Source organism: Trichoderma atroviride, chromosome 1 (assembly GCF_020647795.1).
Source record: "Trichoderma atroviride chromosome 1, complete sequence".
Classification (NCBI taxonomy): domain Eukaryota; kingdom Fungi; phylum Ascomycota; class Sordariomycetes; order Hypocreales; family Hypocreaceae; genus Trichoderma; species Trichoderma atroviride.
In genome coordinates, this window is record NC_089400.1 from 2,811,033 (window position 1) to 2,834,982 (window position 23,950).

Sequence of the window (23,950 nt, forward strand, 5' to 3'; positions counted from 1 at the left end):
AGAACTGGATGGACTCGAGCACAGTGCAGCTGCTTGCCATCTCATACAAAGCACAGTACATGTATTGGCGCATCGTATGGTCTGCCTCAGCATCTCATACATGCACCATCTGCCCACTCGTTCATCAGCTCATCATGTACCTGTAGCCAGCCTCTTGCAGCCAACGGAGCATCCCGGCCAATCACCAGCACCAACGTCGATGCCTGTAGAATCCAGCGACAGCCCCACGACAACTGCATGACGCACAGTATGTGGAACATGTAGGTACCTGCCTGGCCAGGTCGCAGGGACCGGGCCATGGCGGCAGAGCAGGCTGCGGCAATTGAGTACCGGGAACCACAGAAGCGCAGCCGCCATGCAAATGCAAATGCAAATGCAAAACTCGACGTCGCTTGCACAGGTGCTTTGAAAACTCGATCCGACGCCTAATTGCGTTTTTGGTGCCTGACGTGCATGCAAGACGAGCATCTGTGCCTGGACTGAGCCGCTGTGCTGCAGCCTGCTCGCGACTCTGTTCAGGCGTCCAGCTGTTGGCCACTTCCCCTCCTTTGTATCCCCTCCCGCATATCCTTCGTCCTGACTCTCGCTTCCTCTCTCGCCAAACTCATCCATCTCTTTCTTTGTCGCTCGCTCGCCGCTGCTCTTCTATTTTACCGCTTCTGGCCGACGTCCTGCTGGGTATCCGAGTCCCTCCTTGCCAGGAATACAAGACAAGAGAATCAACACACACAAGACCCTCTGCTCAGCCCGCATCATGGCTGCTCACAACGACGTCGAGGCCTTCCACCAGGCGCTCCGGTCCAGCCGCCGGATACTCGCCCTCTGTGGGGCCGGCCTCTCGGCCTCGTCCGGCCTGCCCACCTTCCGCGGCGCCGGCGGATATTGGCGCAACTACGATGCCACGAGCCTGGCCACCGTGCGGGCCTTCAGGACGGACCCGGGCATGGTCTGGCTGTTCTACGCCTACCGCAGGCACCTGGCGCTCAAGGCCGAGCCGAACCCGGGGCACCGAGCCCTGGCGGCGCTGGCGAGGCGGAACCTGGACTTTATGTGCCTGACTCAGAACGTCGACAGTAAGTTGATGGTCAAGATGTGGTGGTGATGGTGGTGGTGATGGTGGAGGTGGTGGTGGCGGCAAGAATGCATCTAGGATTGCTGACACACACATGTGCTGCTGTCTAGACCTCTCACCACGGGCTCAACACCCCTCTTCACAGCTAAAATGCCTCCATGGCTCCCTCTATGACATCAAGTGCTCCAACGAGAGCTGTGACTGGATCCAAAGGGGAAACTTTGACGATCCCTTTTGCGCTGCGCTGGCCCCGGCTTCCGTGGACATGCCCAACGGCGAGCCCTTGCCACTGCTGGATCCGTATCACCGTGTCAAGCACATCACCGAGGACGAGCTGCCAAAGTGCCCCAAGTGCCACAGGGGCCTGCAACGTCCAGGCGTGGTATGGTTTGGGGAGGATCTGGACTCTGCCATGATGATGGACATATCAGCGTGGATGAACGCTGAGCCACTGGTACGTTTGAACGCTTGAGTCGTGTCTTTTTCTCATCTTCTTTCGGTCTTCCTTTTTCTTGTGGTCATCACTAACGCTTCGAAAAAAGGACCTCATGTTCGTAATCGGCACATCGGCCCAGGTTTATCCCGCTGCCGGCTACATCGACAAGGCAAGAAAGCGAGGCGCGCGTATCGTCACAATCAACCCAGAGGCAGAAGACGAAGCCGAAATGTTCAAGGTCAATCCCGGCGACTTTGCCTTTGGCAAGGACGCCGCCGAGTATCTACCGCTTCTACTCGAGCCCATCATTGGCAAACCGAATGCGGATGGCGAATTTGAAATGTCATAGTTTAAATCACGATCATCGACGGTCGTCGAAACCAAGGGTTTTCTTTCTTTCTTTTGGCCTGTTGGACACCCATTCTGGATTTTACTTTTGGCTCCTCCCTTTTTTTTTTCTTACTTCTTCCTTTTACCGAGAAAACGATAATATCCATTGAGATTTTTTAAAACAGATGTTTGGGTTTAGAGTTATATAAGATTTGGTTCGCTATCATCTCGCACAACAGACGAGTCTTGGAATACCATGCGGCACTTTTTATTAATCTGATTTAGCCATGATAATAAACATGAATTATGACGCCTGAATAACACGATGCTCACCTTGGTAGATGCAGAAACAGTCATAATGTGATCCTATGCTTGCAACCCAAGCACCTTCACATGCCCATAGTCTCAATGCAACAGCATCGATTATGTCAACAAGTTCCAAGATTCCCGAGCCCACAGAAGCTCTCGTGCCAAGTTATAAACACCAATCTCTAACCTCCCAACCCACCGCATCAACCCCCCCCTGCTCTTTGGTTGGCCAGCTTGTCTACAATAGGCAACTGAGCTTCACAACAGCTATTAGTGCTCCTCGCCCAAGGCGGGGTCGCGATAACCATGCGAGGACTCTCACCATCCGCCGGTCAGTGGGGAATTGGGAACTTTTGGACCAGTCTGTGCTGCCAGCCGTCGGAAGAATTGCGATTTCGAGAGCATGCAAGAGGTGTTTCTGTCTTGACGGTAGGGCAACGGCAGGGCAAACATGCATATGGGTATGTAGTCGTGCAGATCGCTGACGTCGTCTCTTCTGTAGCGGCTCATCTGCAGCAATCGAATCGGCAGGGCAGCTTTATGGGATTGGAGACATTCAGGGTTGATGTTGCATTGCGCCGTCTCGGCCAACCTCTCCCCGCGTTGCTCTGGCCATGGGGTCTTGAGACGACGAGTTGTACAAATAACGGCGTCTGCCGAGTCTTCCTTCCTCTAGGCCGCTCTCTTTGATGCAACCCTCACTCTTGTGCAGCTCATGGGGCCGTGAGCGTTCCAATTGGGTTTCCATCTTCCAAGATGCGTCCACGTGTTGAGCTGCTCTTGTCTCTCAACCTCGTGTCTGTCCATGCAGCACCGCAAAAGCCAGGCAATGGCCTGTCCTACATCAACCCGCTCATCGGCACCACCAACGGCGGCAACGTCTTCGCCGGCGCAACGCTCCCCTACGGCCTCGCCAAGGCCTCGGCCGACGTCGACGGCCAAAACACGGGCGGCTTCGGCCTGGACGGCAGCAACGTCGTCGGCTTCTCCAGCGTCCACGACAGCGGCACCGGCGGGAACCCCAGCCTGGGCAACTTCCCGCTGTTCCCGCAGATTTGTCCCGACGACGTGCTGGACAACTGCAGCTTCCGCATCGGCGACAGGAAGCTTCACTATGTCAACGGCTCGGTGGATGCGCGGCCGGGGCATTTTGGCCTGCAGCTGGAGTCGGGCGTTGTAGCCAACATGACAGTCTCGCAGCACGCGGCGCTGTATCGATTCACGTTTCCCAAGGAGAGCGGCGGCAGCAAAAGCCATCCGCTGATCTTGCTGGATTTGACGGATCTGTGGCAGAGCAGACAGAATGCCTCGATCCAGGTTGATGACAAGTCGGGGCGGATGACTGGCAACGGCACGTTTCTGCCCAGTTTCGGTGCTGGATCGTACGTGATGCATTTTTGTGTCGACTTCTTTGGCTCGAGCATCTACGAAACGGGTGTTTGGGTCAACAACAGGGCGGGCACAGAGCCAAAGGAGGTTTTTCTCACTCGCGGCTTCAACCTGTTCTTCCTGGAAGGCGGCGGGTTTGTTCGTTTAGATCCCCCCCAGTGACGGCACCGTCACGGTTCGGATGGGCATCAGCTACATCAGCAGCCAGCAGGCTTGTCAAAACGCTCAACGCGAGATTCCTAGCCCGTTAAAGGCTTTTGATTCGCTGGTCAGCAATGCTGAAAAGGCCTGGGAAGAGAAGCTGAGTCCCATCTCGGTCAAGGGCGGCGGCGCGACAGACGATCTGTTGACGAGCTTCTGGAGCGGCGTGTATCGCAACATGATTTCGCCTCAGAACTACACGGGCGAGAATCCACTGTGGCATAGCGATAAGCCGTATTTTGATTCGTTTTATTGGTGAGTTTTCCTTACAGAGCGAACCTCTTTGGTTTAGATTTTCCATGTCGAGACATTAACCACATGTTATTTTTTTCAACGATCAGCATCTGGGACAGTTTCCGTGTCCAGCACCCTCTCCTCACAATCCTCGATCCTCACGCCCAGACTCAAATGGTAGAGGCCCTGCTCGACATCTACAAGCACGAAGGATGGATGCCCGACTGCCGCATGTCTCTCTGCAAGGGCTGGACCCAAGGCGGCTCCAACGCCGACGTCGTCATCACCGACGCCTTTGTCAAGAACCTCAGCTCCACCATTGACTGGGAACTCGCCCTCGACGCCGTCATGGCCGATGCCGAGAACGAGCCGCTCGAGTGGTCGTATCACGGCCGCGGCGGCCTCCACAGCTGGAAGAGTCTCAACTACATCCCCTACCTGGACTTTGACCCGTACGGCTTCGGGACCAACTCCCGCAGCATCTCGCGCACGCTCGAGTACGCGTACGATGACTATTGCATCTCGGAGCTGGCCGGTGGGCTGGGCAGGCGTGATTTGCAGGCCAAGTATCAGGGGCGGAGCATGAACTGGAAGAACCTGTGGAAGGCGGACCAGACTTCCTTGATCAACGGAACTGATACCGGCTTCAAGGGCTTTTTCCAGCCAAAGTATCTAAACGGCACGTGGGGATTCCAGGATCCTATTGCATGTTCTGCGCTTGCGGGGTTTTGCTCTTTGACTACTAATCCCAGTGAAACGTTTGAAGCGAGTATCTGGCAATATCTCTTGTAAGTGCTGAAGCCAAAATTATACCAGTATAATGGGGGGGACTGTAACTAACCACCCCCAACTCAAAAAGCTACGTCCCCCACTCAGTTTCATCCCTCATCTCCCTCCTGGGAGGCGACGATGCCATGATTTCCCGGCTCGACTTCTTCCACACCTCGGGCCTCGCAGACATCTCCAACGAGCCCGTCTTCTTCACCGTCTTCCTCTACCACTACACCGGCCGCCCAGCACTGTCCACCGAGCGCATCCACCAGTACGTCCCCGCGTCCTTCAACTCGTCGCCCGGCGGCCTCCCCGGAAACGACGACTCCGGCGCCATGGGCGCGTTCCTCGTCTTCTCCGTCATGGGCCTGTTCCCCGTGGCGGGCCAGAACGTGTACCTGATCTCGCCGCCGTTTGTCGAGGAGATTAGCATCCGGCATCCCGTCACGGGCAAGACGGCCACGGTGAGGAATGTCGGGTTTGATGCGTCTTATAAGAATGTCTATGTGCAGAGCGCAAAGGTGAATGGGAAGCCGTGGACAAGGTCGTGGATTGGGCATGAGTTTTTCACAGAGGGGTGGACGTTGGAGCTGGTGCTGGGGGCCAAGGAGTCCAAGTGGGGGACCGAGTTGAAGGATAGGCCGCCGAGTTGGTCGGTGAGTAGTTAGATGATGGGAATTGTACAAGCAGTTCTTTATATCAATCCGAGTGCAAAACCACATGTAAGTGGAAATATCAATGTAAATGCTTCAAAGAGTATAGGTTCAAGCCGGTAGACATGTACGGCATTTCTGTGACTAGCCTGACATCTACATCAATCTTGACATAAAAAGAATCAATATCTGATAGTTATGAGTCTTTCCTATTCCGACAACCATGCATATCAGTTTCTTCTACGCTCACGCCAAATCCGCTAGGGTCCGCCCCCACTGCCTTTTCCAGGGTCCTTTTTAGCGACCAAGTGACGTATCGCCCATCAAGCCACCCCACACCGAAAGCCAACCTCGTCTCTTCCAATCTCCCACCAGCAAACCTCCAAGAAACCCATCACCAAAATCGCCTTTCCCATAACCGAACAAACAAAACACACAGAGCAGTAAAACAACCACTCGCCCATCATGCAGGGCTTCAACATGGGACGCTACGTCCCCCCGGACCTCGAAGGCACCACCTCCGGCAACAGGCTCAACAACAAGCACCCGCTCGGCCACCGCGCCGCCAAGCTCGCGTCCCACGGCATCCTCACCGTGCGCTTCGAGATGCCCTTCCCCATCTGGTGCGCGCACTGCCCCAAGCCCACAATCATCGGCCAGGGCGTGCGCTTCAACGCCGAGAAGAAGCGCGCGGGCAGCTACTACACCACGCCCGTCTGGAGCTTTCGGTTCCGCCATGCCGAGTGCGGCGGGTGGATTGAGATGCGCACCGATCCGAAGAACACGGCGTATGTCGTCGTCGAGGGGGCGACGAAGCGCGACACGGGGGATGGACCAGAAGCAGGGGAGAATGTCATTCTGACGGACGAGGAGAGGGAGGCGCTGAGGAAGAATGCGTTTGCGAGCCTGGAGAAGACGATTGCCGATCGGGAGAGGCTGAAGCTCGCGACGGAGCGGATTGACGACTTGGCGGATTTGTCGAGCAAGCACTGGGACGATCCGTATACGCAGAACCAGAAGCTGAGAAGGGCCTTTCGCGTGGGTAGGAAAGAGAGGGAGATTGCGGCGGCGGCGACGGAGGATTTGAAGGATCGGATGGGCCTGGGAATTGAACTGCTACCGGAGAGGGAGGATGACGCCAAGAGGGCGGCGCTGGTGGATTTTGGAGGAGACGGAGAAGGAGGGAAAGACGGCGATGAGGCCATCAAGGCGCTGTCGAAACCTTTGTTTGCGACTACAAGTACAAAATCGACATCAACAACAGCAAAAACGCAAAATCATTCATCTTTGAGTTTAAAAGACACGAGATCAAAGGCCGAAAAAGAAGCATTCCGCAGAAAGGAGACGTTTGTCGCACAGTTTATATCCAACACGCGGGCCGCACAGGACCCTTTTCTCGGCAGCGACAGCGCTGCTACGAACAAAGTCTCGCTCGGCATCAAGAAGAGGAAACGAACTGATGGTGATGCTGGGGCCGACAGGAGACGTGCTGAAGAGCCGGAGGTTAAAGTGGCGGTATCGGCGCAGACGGCGTCAACTGTGGGATTAGTAGAGTATGATTCAGATTAACATTCAAATGGGCGATTCTGGTCTTTCTGTTTTTTTTTTCCTTTGTGCCATTTTCTGGTTTAGGAGGGTATATAGTGTATATGGCGTTCATAATTGGCATGGATAGAATGCCTTGCAAAGATATAGATTAGATTTTTCATATTATTTAGAAATCAAGATACCCCTTTTTAGACAAGTAGCTCAATTGCCGGCTTCACTTGATCAAAATAAATTCAAATAATTTTCATAGCACTCGGACTCTGCGTTCTAAATAATTCCTATTCAACATACTTTAACCCAATCCACTCGTTACTGAGCTGCTTACCAAGGCCATTCATCTCCTCCCATTCAATCAACTACCTACAAATGCCCAACTTCAAAACAGATGTGACCCAAACTGTGGATACTAATATCTTTCAATCGCCTCCTCTCTCACAGTCTCTCCTTTTTCTCTCTCTGCTTCGCAAGGCTAGAAGAAAAGGCAGTCGGTAAGATGTCAAGACATCAACTGGTAATGTGGGAGGCTTGCGTAATTTCCTCCATTTCGGTGTAGTCAAGAAAGAAAAAAAGGTCAAGAAAAAAAAGACAAGAAAAAAAAAGACGAAAACCAATGTCAAGAAAAGAACTCCTGTTGCCCCGGCTGGCCTGTTGACTGCTTAATCCCAAAGAGACGCCATGATTTATGATTGAGTTGCTATGGTTTGTTTAAATCGATAGTTGGTGACAAACTTCGTGCGCGCATCCTTGCAACAAAAAGAGAGAAAGAGACAGGATGCCATCGTTCTTATACGTCGTCCATTTGGCCGGCCGGTTCTTCGTCATCGTCGTCACCAAAACTCGCCACCGAGGACATGTCATCCTCATCCTCGCTCTCGGCACCAGCTTCGTCCACCATATCCTTATTGGCATATTTCTGGACATACTCTGCAAGTGAACCCCCAAGTCAGCATACTATTCCCTCTCGTTCCAGCCTTGAATCCTTCCTCTGGCATTTGATTTCGTACCTTTGACTTTGGCGTCGTAGCTCTTTGGTTCCCTGATTAACAAGGCAGCTGCTTCCCCGTTGAGCGGATCCGTCGGGTTAGGATATCGGAGTAGCTGAGGCAGGAAGACCTCGAAAATGTTGATCATATCGAACATCGGAGACCATGTCTGGTTGATGACATCCAAACACACTGAACCGGACCTATTTTTTTTCAAGCCACCGCAGTCTCAGCAACAGGGAATCGTAGAAAAACCGAAGCAAGCTCCTTTGCAGACGGAAAATCTCCCAATTGGTGCACACTCACAGCTCATCGATATTGGGATGGAAGATGCGGTTAACAAATCCGATGCTCGGAGACTTGTACGGATACGTATCGGGTAGCTCGACATGGACCTTCCACAGACCTCCTTCGAAGGGGGCTACCAAACCGTGTTAGTTGCAGGGACACATATATTGGATACCCTCCATTTCCATCTAGGCGGCGCAACGCAGGAACCAACTCACTCTCTGCTGGGCCTTTAAATCTGACAAAAAACTCTTGCCTATGAGGATCCTTGTCAGTAATCCAATGTTTGTCATTCCGTTTCGGCCAGTGCAAGGCAGGGGAAGAACGAGGCTGTGGCCTATATGTCGGATGACGCTTACACTGCAACGAGTCAGTTAGCAACCAGTTTCCTCAATTTGATTACTGCCGATCAAGCTCCCGCAAAAGGAAAAAAAAAAAACCATGTCCGCCGTTGCTTACTGTTATCATTGACAAGTGTCACTTCGTAATCGCTCATCAACCTGGTTCACAGCCATGTTAGCCAGCCAATGGTGGCACCGGAGGGATGTTCTCGGCCGGAAGGACAGTTTCGTACATCCTGCAAGATTGTTAGTTAGTCAGACGGCCCCCAGCAATGCAAATTGCGTGTTGATTATTCGGAGAGGGAAAACATACTTCATGACCTAGAATTCCCCAAAGCAGAAGCAAGCAATCGGTTAGCCCCCAAACTGCCGGGTCGTCCTCCAAGTGGGAACCAGTCGCAGACTCATGACTTACATCAGTCTCAATCCGGCGGCGTGGGCTGCTCATGATGGGCGGCTGTCCAGGGACTCGTGCCGCGGCTGCGGAGAGGAACTCAAAAACGATGTGGAGATGTAAAGCTTATTGTGTCTGAGCCTTCTCGAGGGTGTGGCTCCCGGCGTGGCCAGAGATCGTGGTGACGTGCAGTAGCGTCGCAGCGAATATTGGAGATGCTCGGGTTCGGTTCGGCGGTCGATGACGAAGAGAGGGCGCAAGAAGACGAGAGGAACAAAGAGGATGGCAGTTGCAATGGAGAAATGGTCTGTGCAGCGGTTTTTTCAAGAGGAATACAGAAGAAGCCGGTTCGGTCGATGGTTTGGTTGGGCCAAAAGAGTCGTGATTGTATGTGATGCAGTGCGTAAAAGCAGGTCTGAGTTGTTTGGGATGACAGACGCAAGGTGTATCGATCTTGTCACTCCCAACAGCCCCTCTCTGCTAAGGCTCCCTAGGCGCCCTCCCCGCTGTAAGAGTCACGAGGAAACCGCTGGCTAACCGCTAACAATTTTGCTTCCAGCGGCCTGCAGCAGCGCTGAGGGCGCCGAGGATTTAGCGGACTGGTGCCGAGATGCTCCAGTCCCAGCTGAGACACTGGCAGCGGCAAACGGCCCAGCCCAGCGCATTTTTCGCCCCGGTGGGTTGGGCAGCGTGTATCGGATGGTTTGCGCCATCCGGGGGCGGTTCTTGACTTGTCGCGGAAGTCCGAAGAGTCAGGTCAGCTGAGTTTCTGCAGCGTCCGGCCTGGCGCGGGTTTGATAGGTCGCAGTACTGGACATGTACCCAAGTGCGTGGATCTAGCACTGATGCGGAATGTCAGCTCATGCTCGATGGTAGCAATACGCATCATGTACATGCAGAGCTGTGCTCTCTACCTCTGCTCCAGCCTCTTTTCTAGAATAATTACAACCAGTATCACAATGCTCCGAGTGGCTGTGCGCATGTGTGTAATCGTACATGACAGCCCTACAATAAGCACCAACACGCCCTTGAGTCAATCATCTCAGTCACGAGCTGATACATCCGCCGTCATGTCCCCCAACGTCCCACGTCAGAGCCAAGTTCCCAATGCAGCCCACACAGCCTTATCGGGCAACCAGCCGAAAAAAAACACCCACGCAACGTAAACTCAATCAGGCATTTTTGCAGAACTCGGCGTGGAAGCAGCGGAAGTGCTTCTCCATGTAAGCCAGATCCTTTTTCCTGGGCCACAGCCTGCCTAACACGAAATATTGGCTCTTGTGCCCCGTGCGTGTAAGTCAAGTTGTCACATCTCTCGAAACGTGACCCATAGTCCCCATCATCAGCATCATCATCGTATCCTCATCCTCATCCTCATCCTTTGGGTCTTATTCTACGGTATATTTCAAATAAAATGAAAAAAAAAAGGCTTACTACAAGGCTCTCTTTTCCCACGGCAACGGCGAAATCCGCCACGGTCCGGCAAAGTTCGAAAAAAAGCAAAACCAACAGGTGCCTCGGTTAAAACCAATACTACTTACTATTTCGAAGCCTTCCTACTCCCTTCGCACCGTGCCGAGTTAGCCAGACAAGGAACCATCTTACCATCTTGGGCACTAAAAAAACAATCCCTCGACAAAAAGAAAAGAAAAAGAAAAAGAAAAAGAAATTAAAATCAATTCGTTGCCTGGACTCAATAGTCATTACACGCTATTATTCCTCCCCCCCTTTCCAATACTGGCCCCCGTGTCGGGCGTTTCGGTTCTTCTGCTTTCGTACTCTTTTTCTGCTTCTTACACCCATTTGCCCGTACTCGTAGCGGTAGCACTAAAAAACAAGGGATGCTGAAAAGTGCCCTGTACACACGAGACCGGCCGGACTTCCAAGATACTCAAATCTACATCGTAAAACCCAGCATGCCTCATTGCTTCTTTTAAAAAAAGCGCCTTCGTCCGCCCTCGTTGCACATTTTCTTTCCCGTTTTGTTTCATCATCATTTCCATCTTCATCACCGCTCAAGACTTGTCCAGCAGTCGTGGATCATCAGAAGATATAATTATTTCCTTCAATCTGCATTCCGTGCTTGGATCTTTACATCCCATCTTTGCACTTCTTGTCCCACTCTGCATCCCTAGGTACCTCACTAGTACTCATCACATACGTATTGGCGCTGCGCAGTACCTGCAGAGAACCCGCCGCATCCCCATAATACCACGTAAATTTCCAAGTTGGGAGAAGTCATGTTTCCGATCGGAGCCTCGGCCAGATCGTGTGCGGCGCTCGCTCGCAGCAGCACGCGACTCAACTCCAGCCTCAGATCTGCTGTCGCTGCGTCCTCATCTTCATTGACACATTCCTACGTCGCTTCTTCAAGTCCTCGTGTTCCTAATGCCATCAACAATGCATCGTCATTCAATCAAAAGAGGCACAGCTCACACTCCCCAATGGGTACGCAGTCCGGGCCTGCTCGCAAAAAGGTCACCATGAGCACCATCAAGTCGCTGTACCAAAAGGGAGAGCCCATTGCCATGATTACCGCGCATGACTTCCCCAGCGCCTATGTTGCCGACCAGAACGGCATGGACATTGTCCTGGTGGGCGACAGCCTGGCCATGGTTGCACTGGGCATGGAAGACACAAACGAGGTAGAGGTGGAAGACATGCTGCTGCATTGTCGATCGGTAGCACGAGCTGCTAAGAGTTCCTTCACTGTAAGTTTTTGTTTCCTTCTTTCTTTCAATATCTCATAGACTAACACAGCTTGATAGGTCGGAGACCTTCCTATGGGGTCCTATGAAATCTCCCCTGAACAAGCCCTAGCCACTGCCATCCGTTTCGTCAAGGAGGGCAAGGCACAGAGCGTCAAGCTCGAGGGCGGCAAGGAGTTTGCTCCCACCATTCGCAAGATCACTACCGCTGGCATCCCGGTTCTTGCTCACATTGGTCTCACACCCCAACGCCAAAATGCTCTCGGAGGATTCCGTGTTCAAGGCAAGACCTCTGCAGGAGCCATGAGCATTTTGGAAGATGCCCTCGCTGTTCAGGCAGCCGGAGCCTTTGCTGTTGTTCTAGAGGCTGTGCCCGCTGAAGTTGCCACCCTGATTACCCAAAAACTATCCATCCCCACCATCGGTATTGGCGCTGGCAATGGCTGTTCCGGTCAGGTGCTTGTTCAGATCGACCTGACTGGCAACTTTCCTCCGGGTAGATTCATGCCCAAGTTTGTCAAGAAATACGGCGACATCTGGAGCGAATCTGCCAGAGCCGTCGTGGCTTACCGGGACGAGGTCAAGAGCAAGCAGTTCCCAGCTCCAGAGCACACTTACCCAATGCCTGCCGAAGAATTCGAGTCATTTGCCAAAGCCGCAAAGGACTTGTAAGGAAGAGAAGAAAGAGAGTAATGAGAAAATAATGGGGGTGGGGGGTATGTCGAGAGCATAAAGCAGCGGCGTTCTTTGCTTTACTTGTTTTGGCTTCACGGATGTTCTTTCAGCCAGTATATAGATTGTGTTCTTGGTATGTGTACATGTGTATATGCGTGGGCATAATGGTGGATTCTAATAACAATGTTTCCCAGCGAAATGGGGGGAATGAAAAGGAGATGGTAATGATGATGATATAGAAGACAGATATACCACCATGTTGGGCAGTAAATAGCGAGAGGCTGTTTGGTTTTCTCATCCAAACGCCGGAGTTATAGAATAGGCCACAACCAGTTGATCATGAGCATTTTTGAAGCACTGGTTCAATCGTTAGTCTTTTTTCACTCATCATAGAACAATAAAGAGCTTTTCATATATCCAGCAAACTCACCTGGTGCAAATTCCCCACCACCTCATCCAACGACGGCGCAAACGCACTATTCACATACAGAAACACGCTGTCCGTGTCCTTGCACCGCAGCTTCCGCCGCAGATAGCGCACCACCTCCTCAAACTTGCGCGCCGCCGAAATCTTGCACACGTCCTGCTGCAGCGCCGGCGCCGACCCCACGGCCTTGAACTTGACCACCACTTTGCTCGTCGCCGGGAACCCGCCCGCGCTGGCCAGCGCCGCCGTGGCGTCTCGCGGCAGGTCGGCCAGCACCACCGACGCGCTCAGCGTGAGCGGGATCTCGGGCGAGGCTGCGCCGCTGTCTCGGTTGCTGTTGTTGTTGCTATTGTTGGTGGTGATGTCCTCCGAGTCTGCGTCTGGCATGGGCGAGGCCGGATGCGATGGCGGGGAGAGGAGCAGGTCGGAGGGGTCCATGGCTGAGCGAGATGCGAGTCAAGTTACTCCGGCTTGTTTCCTCTGTGAATGGAGGCGTATAGCCGTTTGGCAAAAACGAAGGCGAGGTAACAAGGCTGCATCCACATCCATCTACTGGGTGGGTAAATGTGATGGCAGATGTGAGATGAAAGCTGGTGTTGAGGTGAGCCTTGCGGCAGCCTGCAACTCATACGCAGCTGCCTTCCCTGTTACAGTGCACGATACAGTGTGCCTACACCTGCATCGCCCTGCGGCACAACGACAATACACTGTAGTCTTATGCATGCCGCCAATGAATATATATACATGCACAAGTGAAATCCATCCAACAACTCAGTCACGTCCACGGTACCCAATGTGTATTTGATTTTTGAATTCTGTTGTTACTACTACCTGCGCATCTATCGTGAAAATGCTATCCCAAGTCATAAATACCGGTCCGGCCCGTGCAAATCGACGCCTCCGGACTCTCCTCTGCTTATACACTTTCGTGAATTGTAACATGCCAGTTACAATATGCATGAATTTTTGTAAAATACACCCCAGAAAGCCCTTCATCATCAATTAACCTCCCTTGATGACATAGCCTACTCAACTGTGCCATCAAGTCTCTCCTCTCTCCTTCGCCTCCAGTCAAGAGCTTCGCAAGACGCCTCAGCCCAGTCCATTCATTAGTGGCAATCCTGCGTCAGTTCTGCAACCCATTCCAAGTCGTTCTATCAGAAAAACCCAGACCACGCTCAGCTTCTCCTCTATCGTAACATCCACTCGGCCACCAAGAAACAAGTCCATCCATCCGTCAAAAGTAGAAAAAACCGAGCGTGAAAATAACGCCTCCTGCTATGTATGCGGGTTCGAAAATACCAAACCGTGCTGGCGCGGTGCCAAAAAATAACAAGTCGTTTCGTTTCGTTATAGCCGAAAGAGACAAAGAAAATAAACAGCCATGAAAAGAGAGTCAAAAAGAACAAGAAAGAAAAAGTATAGCTCAAGTCAGTGCGTATTGACACAACTGCCTTCTGCGCTATGCCGCGCAAATCTGATTGAGATGCAAAGAAAAAAATCAAAGCCTGGTACTTGGCTCCCATGGGCCAGAGTCCCAGGATGTAGTTGGTGGGTGTGGTGGCCAAAGATCTTTTTGTTGTTGGTTTTTTTTTTTTTTTTTTGGTAAAGTGTCGACAAGTTATCATAACGAATGCTATGATCAGCGGAATTGGAAGAGAAAACAAAATCAAAAGTTCAACGCATCGCATCATAAGGTCTCAAATGAGACAAGCTCAGATCGAAGAAGAAAACGCCATCGCTGTTACCACTCTCCTCCTTCGTCATCAGAAACAGCAGATGAAAACTTTGGCAAGCGCTTCAGCTGTGTAAGAAGAGCATCCAGTTCGACCCAGTTATCATCATTGTCCGCAAATTTACGGTGTTTGCGGGACAAGATGTGCTATTCAAAGGTTTTGTTAGTCATTCTGTTTGATAAATCGTGGATTGATAAAAGTTTACCTCGTCAAAGTCATTGAACTTGTCTTGGCAGTTCTCGCAGTAACCCGGCTTCAGATCTTTCTTGCTCTTCAAGCGCTGGGCGGGTGCCTTCTTCTCCACCTTTTGACTGTCTTCGTCCTGGGCTGGGATAGTCTTGGACGTGGTTCGAGTCAGCGTCGAACGACTAGATGCGACGTCGGCAGCGACTTCCGTAGGCCGGCGCAAGCTGGCATCATACGAAGTCGGGTTCGCCATCTGCAAGACCTTTCTCTGCAGCCCATGGACCTCTTTGCTGGTTCCGGCCTTTGAGCCGTTGATGCCAGATGTCGATGAGATCATCTGGGAACGGATCGCAGATGTGATGGTATTCTGGATACCAGAGGCTACAGGCTCTCCCGCAAACATACGGCCAGCCTCGGCTCGGCTGGTAAAAGCTACGGGCTGCCTGGAGAAAGTGACCTTGATCGGCTGGAGCTTTTCCATTGACATACTAGCACGAACCCGGCTATGAGCATCTTCCATCTGCGTCAGGGTGCGTTTTCCTGTCACAGGCTTCAAGGGAGGGACTTCGGGGGCCTTGAGAATCTGGACGGATTCTTCCTTCTTAGCCTGATGCGCCTTTTCACGTTCTCGTGCCTTTCGCTGGTCTCTTTCAGTGGTATCTACTTCCTCGACAAAGGGGCAGCGACCATTCCCAACGCTGCGGAACTGAGGCCACTCGCCATCAGCTTTATTCGCAACCTTGGGGTATTCGCGGACCATGATGGGCTTCTGCTTCTCATCCATATCCCAGATATAGACGTACGGGCCCTTGAAATAGGTCAACTCTCTGGTATTGACAGTCGGGTCACGATCAGACGGTCCATTTATACGTTCGTTATGAAGGAGCTGATACAAGTTGGGTTCATGAGAGCCCTTGGAGCCGTAGTGGTTTCTCATGCTCGCAGACCGAGAGCTGTAGCTTTGGGTTTCTGATTCAAGAAGCACAGCCAGCATGCTCTGAAACTTATCCAGAGACCAAATCTTCTTTCCCATCTCGCGTGCCTTGTGTAGGACATCATTGTTGCGAGTCGTCTTGTTACGCTTCACGAGGCCGTCCAGTTGGGAGGATGAAGCCTGGCGAAAATCGTAAAGCAGTCTCCGCCTGGCAGCAGTGTTCCTGTCAAGGAGAGACGGGTTGATTGTCTGGGGTTGCTCTTCGGGCTCCTGCTCTTCAGTTGCCTCAGTCTCAGCCGCGGCATCTCCAGTCTCTGGCTTCTCAGGTGGAATCGCTCGACTCGTGACGACATGGGTAACGTCAATTGAGAAGAAAGGCTCTTGTCTCTGTTTTTTTGTTTTGATTCAGATGTCAGCGTCATATTTTCAAGTGAGGGAAATTCAGTGCAAAATAGAGTAGTTGCTACATACAGCACCGAGGTATGTGACCCTCTTGGTCAGCTTTGCTCGCACGTCATCCGGGATGCTTTCAAAGTAAAAGACCATTTTCGGGAACTTGGCCCGGTGGTGCTTCTTCCACAGCTCTTTTTCCGTGTCAACGGCTTGTGAAGCTCTCGCAGTCGAAGTAGTCGCAGCCGCTCTGGTCGGTCGTTCTCGAGCAACGGGTCGCGGGACAGCACTCGGGTTGCGGGGGACAACAATGTGTGTCGGTGCGCGAGCCGCTGGCTTCGTCGGCGATCGTACGGCACGTTGGGCACCATTTTCGAGAATCTGCTTCTTCACCGGCGGAGGCTGTCCGTACGGCTCCTCGCGCTGGACCGTGGCAAAGGAACGCTTGGACTTGGCGTAGCCAGTCAAGATTGAAGGTGCGCGAAGAGGCGAGTTGGCGACATTGGGATTGCTGGCGAGAGGAGCTCGCTTAGAGGCCATGGCCGCGGGGGCAGACGCCTTGGAGGATGCGGACAGAGAAACAGAAACAGAGACGGCGGCCATGTACGCGAGCTGCGTGTCCCAAAACCAACATGCCCTGGTATAAGTGCTCGAGCCGCGGCGGGAAACAGCTCCGATGAGGAGGGGCTGGGAGACAGACAGCGGGTGCGGTTACGAGCACGCGACGGGCAGGGACGGAGGCACGTCTCGGAGGGAAAAGGCGCGGCGGAGGGTGTAAAGGATGCTACGCCGACATTGAAGATCCAGAGACGCCTTTGGGGAGCAGAGCCGGCGGCCTGGAGAGCTTGTCGAGGAGGCTGCGAGGGCCTTTTTTGGGGAGGACAAAGAAACGGTGGTTTTGCGTGTGCAGGAAGAATTCAGTGAGGCGTGCTTTGAGGAGGGTGTTGATGGAGCCTTCGCGCTTGGCACAACAGCGCTAAGCCCGGCCTGGCCTCCCTGCCAAAAACATGCACGGGCCCGCCCGGCGCACCAGCAACGGCCATTTTAGCACGAATTGGACAGCAATAGGGTAGCTCTGGGACGTGGGTGCTCTGATCAACCAACCAAGGACAGTGATGGCTTTGACGATAAAAAAAAAAATCAGTGGTAGAATTGATGGACAGAGAGTTCAAGCATTGGACATGTATAGATGCACATCTTTTTATTGGATTTCACAGTTGGATGGTATTTGAGCTCTGTTATCAAATAGGAGCTCCAATTGCATATAAAACACCTTCCCCATACACACGGTCCTTTTTGGGCATTAGCGTCAGCCACCAGCTCCATTTACAGACAAAAACAAAAAAGAAGAAAAAAATCTACATGCTGTCTCATTCCCAAAGGGAGAGCTGAAGAAGGCAGCACAATAGCTGTCCCTGCAAGGGTGAGAGTCATTTTTAATTAAAGGTGCAGAGAATCTGCAAGTGAGTAAGAGAAAGAATCAATTAAATCTCATCAATACGTGATGTCCATTTACAGTAGAAATGCCCAAAAGCTCTTTTTTGGCTGTAAACAAGACGCGGCCACAAGGCGGGGCAGCCACGAGGAAAATATCACCGCTGTAGCACCACTTGGTGTTAGTGCCCAGCAACAGCTGCAAGACGCGCTCTTGGTGTGTGCACATGATTGCAGCTGTCCATTTATTCGCTGTTCTTCCGCCACACCAGCCACAGACAGGCTTTGAGCTGTCAATGCAGAAACCGCCTTGCTTACATGATCAAGACAAGTCTCTCGCTCAACTCCATCACGACCAGCATCAAAGCAATTGGCTTTTAGCACCCGGCCGGCCTCTCTCCAATCCTACGTCTTCTCCATCAATCACCACTAATTTCGCATTCCCCAATACGCGGAGAGCTGAGCAAGCCTCACTTTCCGCGTATCAAAGTGAAAAAAAGAACAAACACATACCAGAAGCGCAAAGTGGAGTATACCGCCCGCAAAAAAAAAAAGAGAGGTAGAGGCGTCCAGTGGAGATCGACCATGAGCCCGTCTCTCAATTCCTTTAGAAATTATCCTGCGTCTATAAAATGAAGCTCCCCAGGCCATCATTCCGGAGCCTCGCCCAGCCACCCCGGAAAGTGCTGCCCTTGCAACAGCGCTGCGGCATCACGCAAACCGCCTATCAAAAACCGCATCGTCATGATTTCTCGCGGCCTCGGCGGAGCTACGGCTCCGTAGTATCAGCAGCCAGTGTTCAGTTTGGGCAACCAGTCCATGAGACACATCCCCACATCCTCAAGGCTGGCGAGCGTGGGTTTACCCTTTTTCTTCGTCACTCTCACTTGATGTCGGCAGCTCTTATAGCATTCACACACGATGAAGAGAATAATGAGCCATAAGACATGAAATTGAAATACATATTGAAAAAAGAAAGATTTAGAAGAAGACAAACACCTCGCTAATTGACCAACTACACCAGTAACTCCCGGCATCAGCGCTCAGGAATATGCCGACCGTCGAGCTGCTCTCGCCGACGCCATGTCAGAAGGCGGCGTCGCCGTCCTACACGCCGCACCTCTCCAGTACAAATCCGGCGCCGTCTTTCACCCCTACCGGCAGGAAACCAACTTCCTCTATTTGACAGGATGGGATGAGCCAGATGCCATGGCCATCATCGAGAAGACCGGACCAAAATGGGGCGACTACCTCTTCCACATGTTTGTCAAGGCGAAAAACCCCCGCGAAGAGCAATGGTCCGGCTACCGCAACGGCGTCCAGGCCGCCCAGGACGTGTGGAACGTAGACGAGGCCTGGTCCATGGACCGAATCGACTCGGTGCTGCCCAGGCTGCTCGACTCGGCCAAGCTCATCTACACCGACGTCGAGTCCGCCAAGGCGTCCAACAACTCGCTCTGGCGCTTCATCACCGGCAGCAACGGCCCGGCCAAGACGCCCCTGTATCCGGTCATGAACAAGCTCCGGGTCATCAAGAGCCCGGCAGAAGTGACCAACATGCGCCTGGCCGGCCAAATCTCCGGCCGCGCCATCACAAACGCCATGCGGCGATCGTGGATCAAGGAAAAGGACCTCCACGCCTTCCTCGACTACGAATTCACAATCAATGGCTGTGACGGCCCGGCCTACATTCCCGTCGTGGCCGGCGGCCCCCGCGCCAACTGCATCCACTACACCGTCAACAACAACGTCTTCAACGGCAACGAGCTCATCCTCGTCGACGCCGGCGGCCAGTACGGCACATACATCACCGACATCTCGCGGACGTGGCCCGCCTCGGGCAAGTTCACCCCGGCCCAGCGCGACCTCTACGAAGCCGTGCTCAAAGTGCAGCGCACCAGCGTCTCCCTCTGCCGCGAGTCCGCCCGGCTCTCGCTCGAGGACATCCACGGCATCACGGCCCGCGGCTTAGTCGACCAGCTCAAGAGCATCGGCTTCAGCAACCTGACCACGGGCAACATTGACCAGCTGTTCCCCCACCATGTGGGACACTACATTGGCCTGGACGTGCATGACTGCCCAGGGTACAGCAGGAGAGAGATCTTGCGGAGGGGCCACTGCGTTACCGTCGAGCCGGGCGTCTACGTTCCGGACGACGAGCGGTGGCCGGCCCATTTCAGGGGCATGGGCATCCGCATCGAAGATAGTATCTGTGTAGACGAGGATGCGCCGTACATTCTCACGACTGAGGCCGTCAAGGAGGTTGCGGATATCGAAGCGTTACGAGACTAAAAAATAATACTGAAAATTCACCCGTGCAAAATACTTTCTTTTCTCCATCCCCCCCCCTTTCTTCTTTTTTTTTTTTTTCGTGTAATATAGGGATTACTTAGCTTTTGCATACATCTCATGAAAAAAACCGATGAACTGATTATCAAGCTTGAACGGTGTCTACAGCAACTTCCTTTTCTCCTTTTACCCTTCCATCCAATGCCAAAAAGGCAAAAAGAAGAGAGAAAACACTAATGCATCTCACACTAATGCATCTCACATATATTAAATGTATGTAAGTGCGCAGTAGCATCGCATCTAGGCCCTCCCTTTTTTGCGCGTTTGGCCCCTCTCCTCTCCTCTCCTGCATACTACATACATGAACATACATGTTCCGTATGCCCAGGGTATCATTTTCTAACGGCGTCTCTCTCGGAATACCGACTTATCATTCCGAAGAGTGGCAAATAATTCGATTTTTTCTTCTTCTTGATAACAAAACAAGTGCATTAAGAGCCAAAAAGTGGGACAAATGTAACATTCAAGTTCAAATCAAGGCAAAGAGACGCCTCCGGAGAAATGCTCTATTGGTCGTTTTTTTTCTGGTATTCACGATAAGCTAGGTGCTCCCTTTTTTTGTTTCTTTCTCTGAGCAGCCCATTCTTTCTTTTTGGTAATGCTTTGCCGCCAAATCTATTCCTTCTTCATACATTAATTTATCCTTTTTTTCTTCTTTTCTCTTTCTCCCTCTTTTTGCCCCTAGTCACACCGTCATTTTGCCCAAAAATGCGTGGAAAATTTTGTTCTTCGTCTTCTTGATGTTGCTTTCACACAAATAGAAAATGTGTCTTTCGTAAAAAAGTAGTATGCCTCGCCTGAACCTTTCCCAGACCCACATTGCCTTTAATCAGTTTTCCTCCTCCTTCCCATCCCCTTCCCTGATTTCCCATATGAACAAGTAGATGACTTTCAAGAAGACCGCCAATACCGAGTAATATATACACCCTTTGTCTTAAGTTTTTCATGCCACGTTTTGTCTAAAAAGGACAGTGTTTACCATAACGCCGAAAAGTAGAGAGGTGTGTAGTAGTAGGTGTAAATGGCGGCGGCTGTAGCAGAATAATGAAAAACAAAGAAAGTGAACATAAAAAACATGGCCGAAAAAATTGAAATGCCCGCCAAGGGAAAGTTTGTCGAAGAAACTTTTCCGCAAATAAACAATTGTATATCTTTTTGTTTTCATGCAATCGTACTCGAATCAATATGTAATAAAAAACGTATGATAATGATACAAATGACTCAACAGAATCCTCTCGGGTCAAAGAGTGCCATGCTATGACTGGGCATGATGTCGACTCTCATCGAATCGTTGAGGAGTGCTTCGAATGCTTGGAGCCTCCGTGCGAGCTGCTTATGCTCCGACATGATATCTTTGTTGCGTTGTTCTAGTTGGTGGATGTATTCCGTTGCCTTTGTGAGCACAGTGCCCTGTAAAATAAAAGAATAAGCAAGACTATTTTCATCAAGTCAAACGTATCGCAATCACCATCATATCACTTACCTTGCTGACTTTGGAATTCCCTTGTGCGCTATCAGGCTCTCCTTCAGCCACCTGGTGTAATGCCGGCACCGCATTGCGCAGCTCAGTGATCTTGTCCTTGAGATTGGTCCGATATTTCCGTTCAACGTCGTTATGCGCAATGCGATCCGCAGACTTTGCCTTTTCTTTGCTCACGCTGCTGCTTTCCGAATGCGTGCTTGGCCGTTTCGCAGGCACCATCTTGGGTGGCGTCTCGTGCTTGGAGTGCCTGTGTTTCAGATCCCGGCTGGGCTGGGAGAGTCCAGAGGCTGTGGTGTCGGTAGAGTTGTTTCTCTGGAACATTCCCACATGGCTCATGCCCTGTTTGGGGCCAAAGTTGAAGCTGCTGAAATCCTGGCTCATGCTGGGCTGCATCGAAGAAGCTCCGAATCCCGTATTGAATCGATTGGGAGAGATGAAAGCTGACATCCGGCTGGGGCCCATGGCAATCTCGAGAAGCCGGCGGCGCTCTTCTAGGTTGAGGTTAAAATTGGCAGCAGCTTGAGGCATGGAATCCCAGGCATCGCTGCCCATGCGTCTAGGGATCTCTTCCGCCATGGAGACAGCGCTTGGGTGAATTCCCGCCTGGGGCTTCTCCCAGCCCATTGACGGCGTGGAGTACAGACTCCTGGATGATTGAGCTTCGGTCGAGGGCTGCGTCTCAATCTTGGGCAGCTGGTCATTAAGGTTCATCGTATCAAACAAGTCGTCATCCTCGGACAGAGAATGGTCAAAGGCGCTATCATCGAGGAAGTCTTCTTCTCTGAACTGGTTGGTGGGATTGGCATAAAGGCCACTGCCCAGACCAGGTGTCATATTTGTGGACGGCCTTGATTTCAAATAAGAAGAGAAAAAAATTGTCAGGAAAAATACTCATAAAGCAAAGAAGAGTTGTCGCTTTGTGCCGACTCACCTTGGCTGGTTGGCCGGGTTGTATTGCTTGGAAAAGTCAATCTCAAAGCTACCAAACTTATCGGCCTCCTCGTCAAACTGGAGCCACGAGTCGATCGAGTCCAAGGCTGAGTGCGGCGACTCGACCTTTATCCGTTTGGATTCACGAGACTCCTTGCCCTGAGAGAGGATCGACTGCAGGGGATGATTGCGATTGCCGTACTGCGACGCCAGCTGGGAGAAGGTCATGTCGCCCAAGTTGCGGCCGCTGTTGGCGGCACTGCTGCTGGCCACCGGGGCATATGAAGGTATTGCCGAGGACGAGGCTGCGGTTGTGAAGTTGAACATGTCCATGGTCGGGTTCCGGGGAGGCGATGGCTGGACTGAGGTTGAGGAGCTGAGGTGTCGTTCCGGCAGACTGAGGACGCGGCGGTTGGGATGCGTAGTATAGTCGAGGGCCTGTTCCATGCCCAGCGCAACAGCCGGATGCAACAGACTGTAACGAACTGCTGGGATCAATGGAGCCCTAGGAGTGGCGTGAGAGATGCGCGCCGAGAGGCCAATGGCAGCCGCAGATCGGCACGGCGTGCGGCGTCAGTTATTGGGCACTTGCGCCGTGCAGCCGCTGCAGAAAGCTGGTTGCGATGGATGGATGGAGGGTCACGGCGTGTGGACAGTGACTTGTCCAAGTAGAAGTAGGTAATATCAGAAGGCCTGCTTCGTGGTGGCGCTCGGTACCTGGAGGCCGAACCCAAGGGGGCGCTTGGTGAATGGTGGCTCGGACCGGGATGGAGGAGGCAGACGGCGAGCACAGCTCCGCGGGATGCAGACAGCGGAAGATGGGCAGATGGGTAGGCGTGTAAGGCAATACCTATACGAAGGAATGCCCAGTAGTAGTTGTAGTAAAAGAGGTATGGAGTATGAGTTGAGTAGGTATATGGCGAGCAAAAGTTTGGAGGACAGGCGTAGATGTACAAGCAACGCCAGGGAGATGTATATGGATTTGATGCAGATTTAGGTCGACGACGTGCAAAAGGGCCCCCGTGCCGTGCGCAGAGCTTCAGAGCAGGCATAGCAATGCTAATATACGGGGTCGGCAAGTTTCAGCATGGCATTACATCAAGGTACCCTCCAGTCCCCAGCTCCGGGAGCCTCTGTCGGGCAACGCCGCGACGACGGCAGCCCTTCCGAAGCCTGCACTGAGCACAACGGCGCTGCAACGCCAAAACCGACCGCAAGCCCATCCTCAGCACTGCTACTGTACCGCTACAGTACGAGGATGCCGCTCCAGGAACCGACGTGCTCTCGCCCAGGCCCCGGGCGCGCTAGGACCCGCGGCTGGCGGTGGGTATGGCAGCAGAGCAGTCAGGCCATGCAAGCGAGGCCAAAACGCTTGCAGATTCCAACGTCCACCACTGGCTTTCCCCAGCGGCGTCGACTTTTTTCGCATCCATGGGTGTCATTGATCCATCTTCTCTGGGGCGCTTCCCGTGGCTCTGGCTCCCGGCTCTGCCCTATAGATCCCCTACAGGTCCCCTACGGAGCTGCTCTGGAGCCATAGCCAGCAGCTGGACCCTGTGGCCTGTGGCCTCAACTGCCCGCGAGCGACCTTGTGCTCGGCGAGAGCCGGGATCGAGGCGCTGCAGAGTGAGCCAACATGACCTGTCACTGCGGGTATGCGCCAGGCAGATGGCGAATTGCAGCAGCGCGGCGGAAAATTCTGAATTGCGAGTGCCCCCAAGATAGCCTTTTCGCAGCTGCTGTGGCCGT

At 52.5% G+C, this 23,950-nt stretch overlaps 11 protein-coding genes across 11 annotated transcripts; 6 read left to right on the plus strand and 5 right to left on the minus strand.

Moving 5' to 3' along the window:
* Positions 1-8: 8 nt before the first annotated feature.
* Positions 9-2,156, plus strand: TrAtP1_001044 (uncharacterized protein). Its single transcript, XM_014090972.2, has 3 exons — positions 9-1,073; positions 1,183-1,526; positions 1,615-2,156. The coding sequence occupies exons 1-3, from the start codon at positions 755-757 to the stop codon at positions 1,855-1,857; spliced, it is 906 nt and encodes a 301-aa protein (XP_013946447.1). The 5' UTR covers positions 9-754; the 3' UTR covers positions 1,858-2,156.
* A 747-nt stretch (positions 2,157-2,903) lies between these two features.
* On the plus strand, positions 2,904-3,698 carry TrAtP1_001045 (uncharacterized protein; the record flags this gene model as incomplete). Its single annotated transcript, XM_066110837.1, has 1 exon — positions 2,904-3,698. One exon carries the CDS (start codon positions 2,904-2,906, stop codon positions 3,696-3,698), a length of 795 nt encoding a protein of 264 aa, XP_065966910.1.
* Positions 3,699-3,717: 19 nt separating this feature from the next.
* TrAtP1_001046 (uncharacterized protein) lies at positions 3,718-4,763 on the plus strand (the record flags this gene model as incomplete). Its single annotated transcript, XM_014090973.2, has 2 exons — positions 3,718-3,992; positions 4,079-4,763. The coding sequence occupies 2 exons, from the start codon at positions 3,718-3,720 to the stop codon at positions 4,761-4,763; spliced, it is 960 nt and encodes a 319-aa protein (XP_013946448.2).
* A 985-nt stretch (positions 4,764-5,748) lies between these two features.
* Positions 5,749-7,143, plus strand: TrAtP1_001047 (uncharacterized protein). The gene has a single exon (XM_014090974.2). The coding sequence runs from the start codon at positions 5,861-5,863 to the stop codon at positions 6,962-6,964; it is 1,104 nt and encodes a 367-aa protein (XP_013946449.2). The 5' UTR covers positions 5,749-5,860; the 3' UTR covers positions 6,965-7,143.
* Positions 7,144-7,727: 584 nt separating this feature from the next.
* Positions 7,728-8,682, minus strand: TrAtP1_001048 (uncharacterized protein; the record flags this gene model as incomplete). The annotated part of the gene is made up of 5 exons (XM_066110838.1): positions 7,728-7,867; positions 7,948-8,129; positions 8,233-8,347; positions 8,433-8,574; positions 8,674-8,682. 5 exons carry the CDS (start codon positions 8,680-8,682, stop codon positions 7,728-7,730), a joined length of 588 nt encoding a protein of 195 aa, XP_065966911.1.
* A 37-nt stretch (positions 8,683-8,719) lies between these two features.
* On the minus strand, positions 8,720-9,003 carry TrAtP1_001049 (uncharacterized protein; the record flags this gene model as incomplete). The annotated part of the gene is made up of 2 exons (XM_066110839.1): positions 8,720-8,791; positions 8,869-9,003. 2 exons carry the CDS (start codon positions 9,001-9,003, stop codon positions 8,720-8,722), a joined length of 207 nt encoding a protein of 68 aa, XP_065966912.1.
* A 2,390-nt stretch (positions 9,004-11,393) lies between these two features.
* Positions 11,394-12,329, plus strand: TrAtP1_001050 (uncharacterized protein; the record flags this gene model as incomplete). Its single annotated transcript, XM_014090976.1, has 2 exons — positions 11,394-11,660; positions 11,718-12,329. The coding sequence occupies 2 exons, from the start codon at positions 11,394-11,396 to the stop codon at positions 12,327-12,329; spliced, it is 879 nt and encodes a 292-aa protein (XP_013946451.1).
* Positions 12,330-12,626: 297 nt separating this feature from the next.
* Positions 12,627-13,197, minus strand: TrAtP1_001051 (uncharacterized protein; the record flags this gene model as incomplete). Its single annotated transcript, XM_014090977.2, has 2 exons — positions 12,627-12,689; positions 12,763-13,197. The coding sequence occupies 2 exons, from the start codon at positions 13,195-13,197 to the stop codon at positions 12,627-12,629; spliced, it is 498 nt and encodes a 165-aa protein (XP_013946452.2).
* Positions 13,198-13,539: 342 nt separating this feature from the next.
* TrAtP1_001052 (uncharacterized protein) lies at positions 13,540-16,923 on the minus strand. Its single transcript, XM_014090570.2, has 3 exons — positions 16,087-16,923; positions 14,701-16,002; positions 13,540-14,641 (listed from the first exon to the last, which is right to left on the minus strand). Exons 1-3 carry the CDS (start codon positions 16,606-16,608, stop codon positions 14,504-14,506), a joined length of 1,962 nt encoding a protein of 653 aa, XP_013946045.2. The 5' UTR covers positions 16,609-16,923; the 3' UTR covers positions 13,540-14,503.
* Positions 16,924-17,730: 807 nt separating this feature from the next.
* TrAtP1_001053 (uncharacterized protein) lies at positions 17,731-20,101 on the plus strand. The gene is made up of 2 exons (XM_014090587.2): positions 17,731-18,294; positions 18,464-20,101. Exons 1-2 carry the CDS (start codon positions 18,072-18,074, stop codon positions 19,729-19,731), a joined length of 1,491 nt encoding a protein of 496 aa, XP_013946062.1. The 5' UTR covers positions 17,731-18,071; the 3' UTR covers positions 19,732-20,101.
* A 908-nt stretch (positions 20,102-21,009) lies between these two features.
* TrAtP1_001054 (uncharacterized protein) lies at positions 21,010-22,648 on the minus strand (the record flags this gene model as incomplete). Its single annotated transcript, XM_014090978.2, has 3 exons — positions 21,010-21,198; positions 21,272-22,118; positions 22,203-22,648. The coding sequence occupies 3 exons, from the start codon at positions 22,646-22,648 to the stop codon at positions 21,010-21,012; spliced, it is 1,482 nt and encodes a 493-aa protein (XP_013946453.2).
* Between the last annotated feature and the right edge of the window lie 1,302 nt (positions 22,649-23,950).

What these genes read in the sequence shown, in the direction of transcription:
- TrAtP1_001044 (XM_014090972.2), top strand. Translation starts at nt 755, where the DNA reads ATGGCTGCTCACAACGACGTCGAGGCCTTCCACCAGGCGCTCCGGTCC. An exon ending in CCTGACTCAGAACGTCGACA is followed by an intron (nt 1,074 to 1,182) that starts GTAAGTTGATGG and finishes GCTGCTGTCTAG; the next exon opens with ACCTCTCACCACGGGCTCAA. An exon ending in GGATGAACGCTGAGCCACTG is followed by an intron (nt 1,527 to 1,614) that starts GTACGTTTGAAC and finishes CTTCGAAAAAAG; the next exon opens with GACCTCATGTTCGTAATCGG.
- TrAtP1_001047 (XM_014090974.2), top strand. Translation starts at nt 5,861, where the DNA reads ATGCAGGGCTTCAACATGGGACGCTACGTCCCCCCGGACCTCGAAGGC.
- TrAtP1_001052 (XM_014090570.2), bottom strand. Translation starts at nt 16,608, where the DNA reads ATGGCCGCCGTCTCTGTTTCTGTTTCTCTGTCCGCATCCTCCAAGGCG. An exon ending in GGGTCACATACCTCGGTGCT is followed by an intron (nt 16,003 to 16,086) that starts GTATGTAGCAAC and finishes ACAAAAAAACAG; the next exon opens with AGACAAGAGCCTTTCTTCTC. An exon ending in AGTTCAATGACTTTGACGAG is followed by an intron (nt 14,642 to 14,700) that starts GTAAACTTTTAT and finishes ACCTTTGAATAG; the next exon opens with CACATCTTGTCCCGCAAACA.
- TrAtP1_001053 (XM_014090587.2), top strand. Translation starts at nt 18,072, where the DNA reads ATGAAGCTCCCCAGGCCATCATTCCGGAGCCTCGCCCAGCCACCCCGG. An exon ending in CATCCTCAAGGCTGGCGAGC is followed by an intron (nt 18,295 to 18,463) that starts GTGGGTTTACCC and finishes CAACTACACCAG; the next exon opens with TAACTCCCGGCATCAGCGCT.